The sequence below is a fragment of the Quercus lobata genome, chromosome 3 (genome assembly GCF_001633185.2).
Source record: "Quercus lobata isolate SW786 chromosome 3, ValleyOak3.0 Primary Assembly, whole genome shotgun sequence".
NCBI lineage: Eukaryota > Viridiplantae > Streptophyta > Magnoliopsida > Fagales > Fagaceae > Quercus > Quercus lobata.
The window spans coordinates 66,649,145-66,663,023 of NC_044906.1; the positions used below are offsets into that span (position 1 = coordinate 66,649,145).

General features: G+C 34.0%; 2 protein-coding genes across 3 annotated transcripts; one reads left to right on the plus strand and one right to left on the minus strand.

Moving 5' to 3' along the window:
• Window positions 1-4,397: 4,397 nt before the first annotated feature.
• On the plus strand, window positions 4,398-7,346 carry LOC115982969 (LRR receptor-like serine/threonine-protein kinase FLS2). The gene has a single exon (XM_031105736.1). The coding sequence runs from the start codon at window positions 4,707-4,709 to the stop codon at window positions 6,648-6,650; it is 1,944 nt and encodes a 647-aa protein (XP_030961596.1). The 5' UTR covers window positions 4,398-4,706; the 3' UTR covers window positions 6,651-7,346.
• LOC115982970 lies at window positions 7,130-13,638 on the minus strand. Of its 2 annotated transcripts, XM_031105739.1 has the most exons (10): window positions 13,555-13,638; window positions 13,242-13,451; window positions 11,463-11,549; window positions 10,910-11,350; window positions 10,354-10,489; window positions 9,957-10,119; window positions 8,683-8,811; window positions 8,187-8,381; window positions 7,552-7,674; window positions 7,130-7,417 (listed from the first exon to the last, which is right to left on the minus strand). In XM_031105739.1, the coding sequence occupies exons 2-10, from the start codon at window positions 13,426-13,428 to the stop codon at window positions 7,310-7,312; spliced, it is 1,569 nt and encodes a 522-aa protein (XP_030961599.1). In that variant the 5' UTR covers window positions 13,429-13,451; window positions 13,555-13,638; the 3' UTR covers window positions 7,130-7,309. The 2 variants fall into 2 exon arrangements, with proteins under 2 accessions (XP_030961599.1, XP_030961597.1); XM_031105737.1 differs by lacking the exon at window positions 13,555-13,638 and having other exon boundaries at window positions 13,242-13,548.
• Window positions 13,639-13,879: the final 241 nt, after the last annotated feature.

Below are 13,879 nucleotides of genomic sequence, written 5' to 3' on the forward strand. Positions count from 1 at the left end.
AGAGACTGAGAAGATCCAATTCCAAACTCACCAGAACAAGGGAAAATTTTTTCTGTTCTCAATTATTGTATATGCTGATTGTTCTGCCTGCTATTCTCCAGCATTGTTATTTTGCTACTGTCTCATAAAAAAATTTCTGTAATGAGCATTGTACTTCCAAGCAATAACTTTGAAGAAATGCTGCTTGTTCTTTGTGGCATATTAAGTAGAGAACAATAACTTGTATGGCTGTTTAAATCATTGGACATCAAAATCACAACCTACTCGTTGGTTCTGAGCTTCTGGTCCATCATTACAACAACCATGAAGGCTTAGAGGGGTTATCTAGATCATTGTGGTTGTTTGAATTGTTTATGTTAAAGACTCCTAAAATTCATTGAGCAATACTAGCTATTCTCTTAGCTCAACTACCATAGTAAATCTATATAATACTAAAATTTGAAGTGTAATATTTATTGTTACTACATTCTTGTTGAGTCATATCAATGTAGCATTTGGGTCCATTTTCGTCCACTACGGTCCAATTTAGTTCACTTCGGTCCATTTTGATCTCATTTGGTTCACTTCAGTCCCCATCAGTCCACTTCTGTCCATTTAGTACATTTTAGTCCCATTCAGTCCACTTCAGTTCTATACAGTCCAGTTCTGTCCACTTTCGTCCCATACAGTCCTCTTTGGTCCATTAGGTATACTTCAGTCCATTCGATCCATTTAAGTCCACTTCGGCCCATCCAATCCAATTCAGTCTACTTCAGCTTACTACAGTCCACTTTGATGATACTTTGGGGGGGAGAAATTTGTATAAAAAGATGAGCTACTTCATAGACAATTATGTTATCTTTTCAATGTAATGTTAGGTTCTTGATAAAATTACATTTTTCTTATGGGTAATGTTAACGGGCAACTTGCGGTACCCGTTAAGAAACAATTTTATGTCAATAAAGTCAACTTTTTGTTAGATTTTTTACCAAGTTTATAGGTTGTAGAGCCAATAAAGTCAACTTTTTAAGTTTCACTTATCACTTCAGTTCTATTTTTCCTTTCACTAATTTATACCCATTTTTCATTAAATGGATCCCACAATAAATCATCTTTAACGGACACCTTACAATGTCCGTTAACATTTCTCTTTTCTTATATTACATATTATTAAAAGTTTTGTATTTTTTTTTTCTAATATAAGTGATGGATTTACTTATATATTTGCTTCTCCTTTAGGAGATTCAAGATGTATAAAGAATGAACAATTTGTAAGGTATACTTGAAATAAATTCCAACCATACATTATATTATATACAAAATATCTTGCCTTATATAATATTTGGATGTCAAATGCATTATGTTTCCTTAAAAATAATAAATAAATAATTACTAAATTTAAAACACTTTTAAATAATAAATATAAATAGCTTAATTTAGAAAATCTAATATATTGTATCAACTATAGTTACTATACTTTGGTAGAAAATAGTCACATCATTTTAAGAAGGACAAAACTTAGGTACAGTATTTTAGGTGCTGTTTCTTAGGTTCCCCTTTTAAGATTCAACCATGTGGCTACTTAACTAAAAAAAACACTTTCATCCCATGAGAAAAAATCCACATGGTAGAATCTTAAAAGGGAAACCTAAGGAACAACACCTAAATATTGTACCTAAGTCTTGCTCTTTTAAGAAAATTTTGGAACTAATACTTATAAATCTCATCTACTATTGTCATTTTTCACTTAACAAAAAAAAAATTGTCAAATTTTTTCACACATCGCATAAGTCTGCAACTAGTATCATAGTTGTCAGTATCGTACGATACGCAATACGTATCGTATCGTGTGTAAAAAGCTCTGTATCGTATCGGCGTATTGTAAGTGCTCATGAATCGTACGATACAGTGTGCGTATCGTATGAACCATATCATATCGTAAAATTGTACGTATCGTACAATACATTGACAAATGTTTTAAAATGAGTTTTTTTGTTAAATTTTGTATTTTTATTTAAATCTAATAAGTTATTAGACTTGTTTTTAACACAAAATTATTAGTTTACTTAGTTTACCCTACTAAAATAATATATTCATAAGTTTTTTTCCTCTCTCCTACAATTGGACTACACAGTGCACACTTACCCTTCACTTTAATATTTACAAATTTATTTTATACACTAGGAATAAAATATTAGTTGACAATATAAAATTTTTTTTTTTTTTATCATTATTGTTATAAATCCGACAAACTAGAATGCCAAAAATAAAAAATTATAAAAAAATTATTAGAATAAAAGGAACAAGAAGAGTAGTAAATGTTAATGACAAATGACAATGAAGAAAATTTTAATGAAGAAATAATTTTGCAAAATTATAAAAATGATGATAAATTTTTTATCTTTATCATTATTGTTATAAGTCCAACAAACTAGAATGCCAAAAAAAATTATAAAAATAAAAAGAACAAGAAGAGATAGTAAATGTTAATGATGAATGACGATGAAGAAAATTTTAATGAAGAAATAATTTTGCAAAATTATAAACATGACGATAGAATTGACCAAGATGGGGTTAATTAGGCAATTTGATAAATATGATGAAAATAAATTATTATTTTGGGTCATTTGTAATATATTATCACTTTTGAATTTAAGTAATTTGAATGTGTATGTTATAAATACATGCTACTTTGATTTATTTAGTTAGCTTGTTAAATATTATTATATAAGTGATGAATAAATTAGTCATTAGTTGAATATATTCAAAATTTATAATGAATATACACTTTATATATGTATATTTATATTTTTTTATAAATTTTATTAAGTGTTTGTGTATCTTACTATACACGATACGATACGATATACGATATAGAAAAATTAAAAATCGATTCACGATACGATTCATGTTTTGACAACTATGACTAGTATTATTAATAGCACAACCAAAAATATGGGTCTCATTTTTACAAAATACGATGCTACTGTAGTAATGAAACTCATTAACTTTGATACATGGATAAATTCTTAAATTCTGGTAAGACCATAAATATCTCATCCTTTTTCTTGTACAATAGAGGGCTAGCTTAAACCCCATGGGGTTGATCTAGTGGTTTCCAAGCTTCATTTCATCTACACGAGGATTTGGGTTAAAGTTTACTAGCCAATAAGCCCAATACCTTGGGGCCATTTCCAAGGAATTATTTCCTATAATTTCTTGAAGTGTATGGAATATACACTCTAGAGATTAGTCTGGTGGCAAAAATGGCTCACTACCATTGTTTCTCAAAAAAATTAGCAATATATCACTATTTTGAAAATATGTAGGGATCTATCACCTTTTTAAAATTCAAATTTGTAAAACTTGAATATACCTTGTAACTTGAGTTCTAGAAACTCGAGTTTTTTGAAAAAATAACTTTCAAATTTGTTGAAAATTTTTTGATAGAACTCGGGTTCATAGAACTTGAGTACCATGGAAAACTCGATTTCTTTAAAGTCAAGTACCCAAAATATGGTAGATCTCTACATATTTCCAAAACAATAGTAAATTGCTAATTTTTTCGAAAAACAGTGGCAGTGGGTCATTTTTGCCTTAATCTGGCTCTCTAAGAGCCTTGGAAGCCCATCAACAGAAAAGAAAAGTGTTTATTAAAATTTGAGTGCAATTTTATTATGAAAGGAGGGAAAAATAAGTTTCCAGGCATGAATTAACATTTTTTTTTTTTTTTTGCTGAAGACATACCTTAATATTTAAATCTTAAGGTAAATATTAGTACACACTTGTTATTACACACCTTTTGCGCTGAATTGTGACTGTAGGTTTGTGTGCAATGACAAGAATGAAATAAACATGACCCTAAATCTTATCCTGATGTGCATGGAAAATGTAAGCTTTAACAGCTTAAACAACGCTGACAACTGCAAGATCCTTCTTGAAATTTTTAAAAAATAAAACAGGTTAGCCTTGGACTTTGTAAACAAAGACAGGAACCCTCTGATGTTTGAGCATGGAAGTTTTATAAGTACATCAATACCTTCAACTTGCAGTATTCTAGGAACGTAAAAGTTTGTCAAGATTCCTTGTAAGGGAGAATAATCTAATGAGCTCAGCTACACTAGACTTGCACCCTATCAACTATAGTATCAGATCTCCATGTGAATATGTGATTTTTATGTTGCATTTTGCTTTTCATGAACTGCTATGCTGTCAGAGTCAGTGAACATGACTTTGAGTTTTACAGATAACAAAGTTATAGGGCGCGTGCTGCATCACCATCTAAGCTACATGGAAAAAATGATTTGGATCCTTTGAACAATGCAAGAGCCAAGGATTACTTTAATCATTTTGAAACTATTTGAGGAGCGTATACTCGAATGTGCTAGACTGCTAGTGCTATTCATTGATCTTTATGACTTCTTTAACCACAACCAAGGATTTCTGGCCCCCCCTAAAAGAAAAACCACAACTAACCAAGGACAATATGATTCAGACACAAGCATGCTTTTCAGTAATACAATCTGTAAAGGAAAGAGAAGACAAATAAGAAAAAGCATAGAGATCTTTTGACAACCATTGCTCTCTTTTCTTTGCTATTTCCTATAAACTAATTCTCCATTTAATTTAGTCCCTCCCTAACTGATTGTCAACTTTCTAAAATCTTCCAAATCCAACACATTTCTCAACTCCTATAGAAATCAGATGAACCCATCTGTTTAGACAAAATGTCTTCTCAGCTGCTGTGGTTTGTGTTTGTGTTCAGTATCATAACATTTGTAGAGGGAAACATAAGTATTGGAGGTGAAGCATGCAGCCTCAATGATCTGAGGGGTCTAACCAGTTTCAAGGCTGGAATTCAGATTGACTCGTCTGGCCGGCTACCAAAGTGGGTTGGTCATAGCTGCTGCAAGTGGGAAGGCATTGTCTGTGATAACAGAACCGGCAGGGTAATAGAAATTTATCTTCCGGGACTCATTTCCTCTGATGAATTCTTTTTTCAGTCACAGATGAATGGCCAGTTATCTCCTTTGATAACACTTCTCACTTCCCTTGAAGTCATTGATCTTGGTGGACTCGTTGGTCTTGCTGGAAACATCCCATCATCGATCGGTTATCACCTCCCGAATCTCCGAAAGCTCAATCTCTATGGCAATAATCTAACTGGTGATGTACCAGAAAGCATTGGTAAGCTGTCAAAACTTGAAGAGCTTCTACTGTACGAAAATAGATTATCTGGGTCACTCCCTCCAAGCCTTGGAAGGCTAGAGAATCTGAAAATGCTGCTTTTATATTCAAACCAATTTTCCGGTCCTATACCTGACTCCTTTACAAACTTGACAAATTTGATACATTTAGATCTTCACAGTAATTATCTGACTGGTCAAATTCCAGATAGAATTGATCAGTTGCAGGTTTTGAAAGAGCTTGATCTTTCAAACAATTCCTTAAGGGGGAAGATTCCCCAGTCATTAACTAATTTAACCTCCATTTCAGTTATGTACTTGGACACCAACTATCTTGAGGGAGAAATCCCATTTCCATCAAGTTTTGGCCAATTGCCTTCTCTTGCTTTTCTAAGACTGCATAATAACAGTCTGAGTGGAAAGATACCACCCAGCTTTGGATATTTGGTCTCCCTCCAAAGAGTTTCTCTGGCAAATAATAACCTTAGTGGAGCAGTTCCCTCCAGTTTGGGGAACTTAGTAGCTTTGACAGAGCTATATCTTGGTGGCAACAGGTTATCTGGCCAAATACCAACATCAATTGGTCAACTTTCTCAGCTTATTCTCTTGAGTATTTCTCATAATTTGATTCAAGGACCATTGCCTCATGAGATGTCATTACTCCAAAATCTTCAAACGCTTGATCTTTCATTCAACAGTTTAGAACTCTCCACTATACCACAGTGGCTGGCAGAACTGCCATCTCTTTCCAAGATCTTCTTGGCGGGATGTGGAATCCAAGGCAAAATTCCAGAGTTCTTGCAAACAACTCCGAGTCCGATACAGGAACTGGACTTATCAGCTAACAATCTCAGTGGAAGCATTCCAGCATGGCTTGGAAGCCTCACTCAGCTCTACTTGTTAAATCTTTCTGGGAATTCACTCGTGTCAAATATTCCTGACACAGTTACAAGTTTGCAAGATTTGGGTGTGCTTGATCTCCACTCAAATAAGTTAACAGGCCCCATAAATCAGATTTTCGAGATAGGAAAAGGCTTTCCTGATGGATCACTAACGTGCATTGATCTTTCTGATAACAGCTTTTCAGGAGGAATTGAAGAAATTGGTATGGGAGCACAATGTGGGATTCAGTTTCTTAATTTATCACACAACTTCTTGGAAGGCAGAATACCAATGACTATAGCAAGAATGATATCTATGCAAAGTTTGGATTTGAGCTACAATGAGTTAAGCTTCAACTTGCCAGAGGCTCTAGCAAATGTAAGCTTGTTAGAAACACTGAAGCTGCAGAAAAACCACTTCACTGGTAAAATACCAATTGGGTTTTTGGAGCTGAGAAATCTCAAGGAATTGGACTTATCAGATAATCTACTGGAGGGGGAAATCCCTGTGGGAGAACCCCTAATTAACTTTCCTGAGAGCTCCTACTCTGGGAACAAAGGTTTATGTGGGAAGCCTCTTACTCCTTGTAAGCCGAGGTTTTGAGTTAAATTCTTGATTACTCAAGAAGTAGAACCTATGATTGTTTCTCAAATTGAGTCTATGTATATACTCTTCATTTTAAAGATATATTTGGAACTGTTGGTCCTTCTGTAGAAGGCCAAGGGCACAGGACTAATGTACCAAGTTATATGCATTGCATTGCATCAGGAAAGACAAGTAATTTAGCACTTAAATATTAAATTCCCCATGCTTCAAGTGCGAAGATAGGAATCTGAGTGCTTTTTTCCCATTTGCGAAATTGTATGGAGTGAGTATATACACTTTTGACCCACAGTCTACTCAAGATTCTTTCCTATCTAACACCATACTCAACATATCCTGTTTCACCAGTTCTACACATGTTATTTTAGACTTCCAACTACCTCTTTTTTACTCCCTCAACTCTAACTCTTTCTCACAAGTGCATTACTCAATCTCCATTGCACATGACCTGACCATATTATGCGAATCTTGTCATTTTCTCAACCTCAATTGGAGCAGTACTTGCTTCCACTCATGCTGTGATTCACAGTCAGGATCTTTAATCATTAAAGAGTACAAGAGTTTATACAGGTACACACAATATAAGAGAATTTCTCTAAAATTAGCCTTTATTAATTTTAACCTTTAAGCCTTACATTGTTTTAGTAATTGTAATAATTTCAAAGGGGCTCCTGATTATTCCCCAGTTGCCTGTAATTCATGTAGTCAATTCCGTTTAGTCGTATACAACATAAGATCTGCTCTGGCAACTCTTCAGCCTTGTTTCCCTGTTTTAGAATCCACGGATAAGGCAGAGATTAGCACAGCACTCAGAAAGCCAAAAGCAAAATTAGAATAATGTATTATAAAAAGAAAATATTTTACAGGGGAGACAAATTTCATTATAGAGAAAAAAAATTGCCTGAATAGTGAGGCCAACGTCCAAGATGCAGATCTTTAGTCTGTCCAGGAATGCTTCAAACCCTTTCCTAGAGATATAACTGAATCTGTGCATATCCAAATCAATCTCGAAGTAATTGTCTCCCTGTAACCAAGAAGAGAAACGTAGAGGTAATCTTTTGTAATCCAATGTCGTTTGATTGCTCAAATAGATTTTGAAGAAAACATTGCAACATAAAACAAATAGAATAAATTAAGATATTGTGTAAAACACACATGAACTCACACATTTGACTCATTAATTGTTATGTAGAACACAATGGATTTTTTCAACACTAGAGGATGTCTTTTTCAACACTAAAGTATGTTCCATGAAATCTACAACAGAATTTTCTTGCTATAAATATCTTGTCATGATGCGGACCTATTATATGCAAGATCATGAAATAGATGGCAACATCATTGCCACACCAACATTGTAGAGTCTTTAAAAACAATTGTATCAGTAACTAAAAAAATGTAAAGATATTGAATTCTGACACCTTTTTAAGATAAACTCAAACCTTTTTAAAAGAGAAAAAAAACCATTCATTTAAAGAGAATTAAATTAGAATGAACTCACTATTAACCAATATAGTTGGTTGGATGCAAACTTACCGAGTAAAACTCATGTTGAGGACGTGAAAGAACAGGTTTTTCATTGTAAGCCTGCATAAGCTTCCGCTCTGGCGCACTCAAATGAAGATCTTCCACGTTTGCAACACGGCCCAATATCTTCAACCTTTCCCGAAAGGGTACAATTGAATCAACAGGAAACCCTTTCACTTTTTCAACTTCATCGTGCATTAACCTCTGTTGCAAAAGCATGGATGTGAAACAATGGAAACATAGATAATCAGAAAGAATTGATTACTTCGCTTTTCCATTTTAATTTTTTTAAATACTATCAAACACAAAACAGGGAAGATATGTTGTCAGACAGATAGGCACCATAGGAAAATTGCAACGTGCCTTTTATTAAACAGATTATGATGTGAAAAATGAGACCATTAAGTTATAACTAGAGTGCATTGATGTGAAAATCATAGAGCTTATCTTATCATTATAAGAAGAAACCAGACTAGAATGCAAAGTTACAAATGCTCCTTCTTACTCTGATATTTTCTTGAAAATTGGATGGAAGCTCCTTAGCGTAACTTTCATTAAGCTTAAAGTACAATACAAAACTCATTCCTTCTCCATCAGTTTCACCCTGAAAAATTGTGGTAGGGTACAACGGAACCTGTAGAAAGGCCGGTATCAGAATGTACAGGGAAAAAAAAAAAAAACAACAACAACCAAAAAAAAAAAAGGAAAATTCTATAAGCCTCAAGAAAAATGCCTAGGTAAAGTTTATGAAGAAAATATGCTTTATGGGTCCTTCTTAATTTGAAATGATAGCTAACCAGCCAAGAAACATGAATACATAAATGAGAAAAACACATTTGAGCATGTTGAGACGTGATGATAACAAACAAAATTCAAAAGTTTAGAAAATATAAATAAATAAAGATTGAGAGACAGTCAAATATGGTTTGCTTGTATGCAATAAAAACCATTAATTTTTCCCAACGAGAATTAGAGCATAGGCTCAATTTAAAGGCACAAGAAGGACAAGGGAGGGAGAATCAGAAAGTTAAATAAAAAAATTGCCTTCCTGTCTTTCAAGAGTAAAAGAAAACAAAGAGAGAGAGAGAGAGAGAGAGGACTCAGCACAACTCTTTAGGAGACTAAAATGGCTTTTATGCCAGGCCCAAATAAAAGGATTAGGGCTTTGACAAATTAAATTGTTAGTTTATAACTAGTAGAATGCAAGCACAATTTAATTTCATTATGAACTGGAGGTATCTGCATTAATGACCCTCACCAATCAATCACAAATAGGATAATGATGAAAGAATTTGCTTATCAAAAAGAAGGGAGGGGGACAATGAAAGAAGTTGCAACTTTGGCACCTGAAGTATAAAAATTCAAGCTCTCAAGAGGTGGGACAAAATCTAATAAAGCAAGCAAGATATATTTTCCATATCAGTTTATGGGTCTTGCCTCATGTTACAGGGATGATTAGATAGGTTTAAGGCTCGAATCGTGTTCAAGGGGAAAAAGTTTACCCTGTGATGGTAAAATATATTTCACAAATTCAAAATTCTTACATTTCTCAATTTTTTGACCACAATTCCCAAATAAAACAACTTTTATTCTTGAAAACACAAGCTGGGCTGCCAGCAAAGGCATTGGATATCATACATAACAACAGGTGTCAAGATACTTAGAATTTTTAAGCTAATCTCCACCCTCTAACTACTAAAAAGACAAATGACACATACAAACACTTACCAGCATGTTCATACAACATGGAGAACAATCAAAAGTAGAAAAAAGGTATACCTGGACATTTACAATGAGAAGAGGAGGGAGGTTTCCAGAAGAATTAACAGAGGGGAGTTCCACAAAACGAGCTATATGAGTTATTTTCCTCTGAGATAAGAATACATCAACACCAAAGGGATAATATGCAGCATAATTAGAAGCAAACTCCTTCTTCTTGTCCCTGTCACACAAAAGGCCGATTTCCACAATAAATAGTTTAGCATTGCAACAACTCTATTTATAAGAGATCCAACTACGTTTACATGAAGTCTCATTATGGGGATTTGTAAACTTTAAGTGTAAGAGCATACTTGCATTTGTACAATCACTATTTTAATATGTATACATTTACTTGTGTATATGCCATGTAATTATGCATATATAAAACAATTGAGTACTGTGTTCTCAGTCTTACCTAAAATAATTTACAGCTCGAACTTTGAAAGTACTTGGCTCAATATGTGACCAACAATCAAGCATTTTCTTATCTATTGGACAAAAAGGTACTTGGGAACCTGCTATTGGCCTTTCCAGTAGCATCTTCGAGGAAACTGTAATCATACAAAGAAATAATTAATTAAACTTATTCAACTTGCACATGTTTTATATTTCTCTCTGAAAGCATTTACTTGTGTATATGCCATGTAATTATACTACTACTGAGCACCACAATATACACGTGTGAGTGTGTGTGTGTGCGTGTGTGTGTGTGTAAATTACCACCATCAATATCAATATGAATTATTTGGAGGAAGAAGGATTTGGAATGACCACACATCAATCTAGTAGAACGAAAATGCTAAACCAAAATTGATAAACTGCACTCTATCTAAATTCTACATATATTCTCCCAACGTAAAGCTTTTTTTTTTTTTTTAGGGATGATGTAAAGCTGGATTTTCTATGAGGTCCATTTATGTTTGTATCCATAAGAAACTAATGTGTCAAAATTTGACAATCTCAATACTCACATAGAGGGCCATTCACATTTCCATCTTTCCATTTGAAGGAAAGCTTTAAGGAAGCCTTTTTTCTCGAACTTGGTGGACTAGAACTTAATGATCTTCTCTTTTCAACTGAAGAAACAGTGGATGCAAGACAAGGTAAGCAGTTGCTTGGAAGAATCCCACAGTTATCTAACACTCCTGCCTCCTTGCCAGGACTTCCATCCACAGACGAGGAGACTTCATCAAGGTACACAGGATGGTTTGCTTCATTTGAAGGTCCACATCTAGAAAGCTCATTAACAGAGTCGAGTGCAGAATTCCCTGTTGACAAATCCCCCGGTTTCTGCATATGATTGGTGGAATAAGTATGATGGTTATTGAGATTATGGTCCCAATGATTGGCATCTCTCAGAGATGGAATACTTGATACGGATGCACCTTCAAAGCCGTTCAGAGATAACACATCTGCAGATATCATTGGTATGCATAAGTCAAATATAAACATATCTCTTCTATCAGAAAGCGAAGGAAAATAATCCTCATTTGTATTTGAGTCTAAGTATCTACAAAATCATACCATCTGCAACACTTTGGTAATCTTCATCACAGTCAGACTCCAGAATTGCAGCTGAATCAAACCATGCCTCTTCAACTTGTCCTGATCCTGTCATCATATTGAACAGAATCAGGGGAATGATATAAGAAAATCAGAGTGACACATAATTTGAGAATTCGATGCTAAATTACATGGTTAGCCAAAGCTAGACTAGTATTTCAGGGAAATTTTGGCTCCTAATTCATCATATGTTCAAAAAATGGCAAAAGTTTCAGAATAAAGAAAGTAGAAGAATAACAAGCAAGATTATGCTCCAATATCTTCAATGTGACTGATAAAGCAGATTTATTGGAGAAGTCAATGAGCTTTATACATTGCATATTTCTCGCAAGTTCCCCTAATGTTCCAGGTCTTTATTTTTGATAACCTAATCACTGCAAGCCTTAAATCCATGAGAAGGTCCACCTTTCTAGATTATACACCTCATGTTACATTGTCAGTGAAAAACAAATTTATATTCTTAGCTGTTTACTTAGCAAACCTCCAATGACAGCTTTCTTTCCATAATTAGGAAGCTCTGTGATATTCAGTTCATAGGACAGTCACTCCTATGGTTATCCTATAGACATGCCCAATATCAAAAGTTCATTTGCCACTTGACCAGAACTACTGTTAGCATTTCAAAAACTTCAATGCACAGTCTCTTAGACAGGCAAACCATATTGCTTTTTGATCCAAGCACATTGAACTTCAGACCTAAAAATCCAGTTACAGAAGCCATCTCTCACAACAATATCAAATTGTAAGGCTGTCTTGTTCATAACCCTTGCAAAATACCATTTCCAGTTCTTGGCACATTAACTAGCACTGAGACAACTCAAACCAAATGCAATATGGTTATACATGGAGGGCTTTCACAATTATTATATCTGCAAAAGACAATTTCCTATGATTGGTACATCAATTCACCTAGAAATGGACTCTCAAAGTCCCCTATTGAGGTCAATTAGTTATCAGGGTACAATTGCTAAAAATCAGTATGCTAATCTCCCAGTAAACTAAGAATCAAGGACAAAGTGATTTATCTCCTCCAGCTGTCAAGAACAATCAAATTCATAAAATTTCCATCTGGATCACTGATCAATTCAAAAAATATAATCTATCCCCCTCTTAATCAACCACATTCTATTCAACTACCAATGTTAACAAAAAGCAACTCAAACTTATCCTCAACTTTCTGAGCTTACCAACAAAGTTGCATGTAAAGAAAATTGCAGATAACTTGAGGTAACCAAGATTATTCTTGTAATATATAGATCAAAACCCCACATAAAGAAATATCTTTCTTTGCATAAAAGCTCAAAACAGAAGAAAACCAACTAATAATTTACGTGTACTTTACCCCAGCATCCTATCATCACAAAACTCAATAATTGAGTCACTTTTGTAAAGAAATGCCACTTTTTTTTTTCTCTCTCACTTAAAACAAGTGTACATTCATGCTATAACAGATTAGCAGACTCAAATAATTTCCAAAAGCTGTACTCTTAGCAATCCAAAACACACCTTCTATAACCCAAACCATAAAACAAAACCAACAAAAGAAAATGTCCAACAACATAACCCACCAATAAATCCACACAAAAAACACAAACCCAAAAATAAAAATCTTAAATTTATCAATATAATAATAATTAAAAACACCACCTGCTCTTCATGTTATCCCACAACTTATACCAAAGACCATTCTAGAGAAAGAAAGAAAAAACAAAAACATAAAGAGAGGAAGAAAGATGAAACCTTGGAAAGTGGGGTTGGCATAGGATCTATCAGATGGTGCAGACCTATCAACCCTGTCCAGTGATCCCTCAGATAAACGAGAAGGGACCTTTTGTTTGAGTCCTCCTACTCTCCTCCTTTTCCGGTTCTTCCTATTTTTCAATCTCCCACCAACACACCCTTCAGGCGCGGAAACACACGCCCCCATGTCTCTCTCTCTCTCAGATCAATCTGCAACCACCACCATTATCTTCAACACAAAGATATAAACAATTCTAGAGGAAGATAGTAAATTGAAGTGGGAGAAAGAGAGAGAGTTTAAGCTTTAAGCTACCGCTTGTGAAATTCTCTTCCTTTTATTATTGGGTTCTCAAAAGAAAAAACCAAATGTTGTATTTTGTCTTTTAAGTTTTATAAAAAAACTTTCACTCAGTTGGCATGTCATTATTGGTAAATAAATTAAAAGGATAATATCAAAAATAAATATAGATAAAAACAAGTAAATATGAAAAGAACAAATTCTATATCAATTATTTTTGTGCCACGGCAATTTGTAAACTCAACCCTTATGAAAAAAATAAGTTCTAGAATCATTATTTTTGCGTCATCATTTATCTTTATTTTTTCTCAACTATTCACAGTCTATTAATTTATCGTAT

Bases quoted from the DNA above. Each gene is read 5' to 3' on its own strand.
- LOC115982970 (XM_031105739.1), bottom strand. From the start codon at position 13,428: ATGGGGGCGTGTGTTTCCGCGCCTGAAGGGTGTGTTGGTGGGAGATTG. The intron at 11,351-11,462 runs GTATGATTTTGT...TGATATCTGCAG, and splicing joins TTACCAAAGTGTTGCAGATG to ATGTGTTATCTCTGAACGGC. The intron at 8,382-8,682 runs GTAAGAAGGAGC...CTTTTGCAACAG, and splicing joins ATTTTCAAGAAAATATCAGA to AGGTTAATGCACGATGAAGT.
- LOC115982969 (XM_031105736.1), top strand. From the start codon at position 4,707: ATGTCTTCTCAGCTGCTGTGGTTTGTGTTTGTGTTCAGTATCATAACA.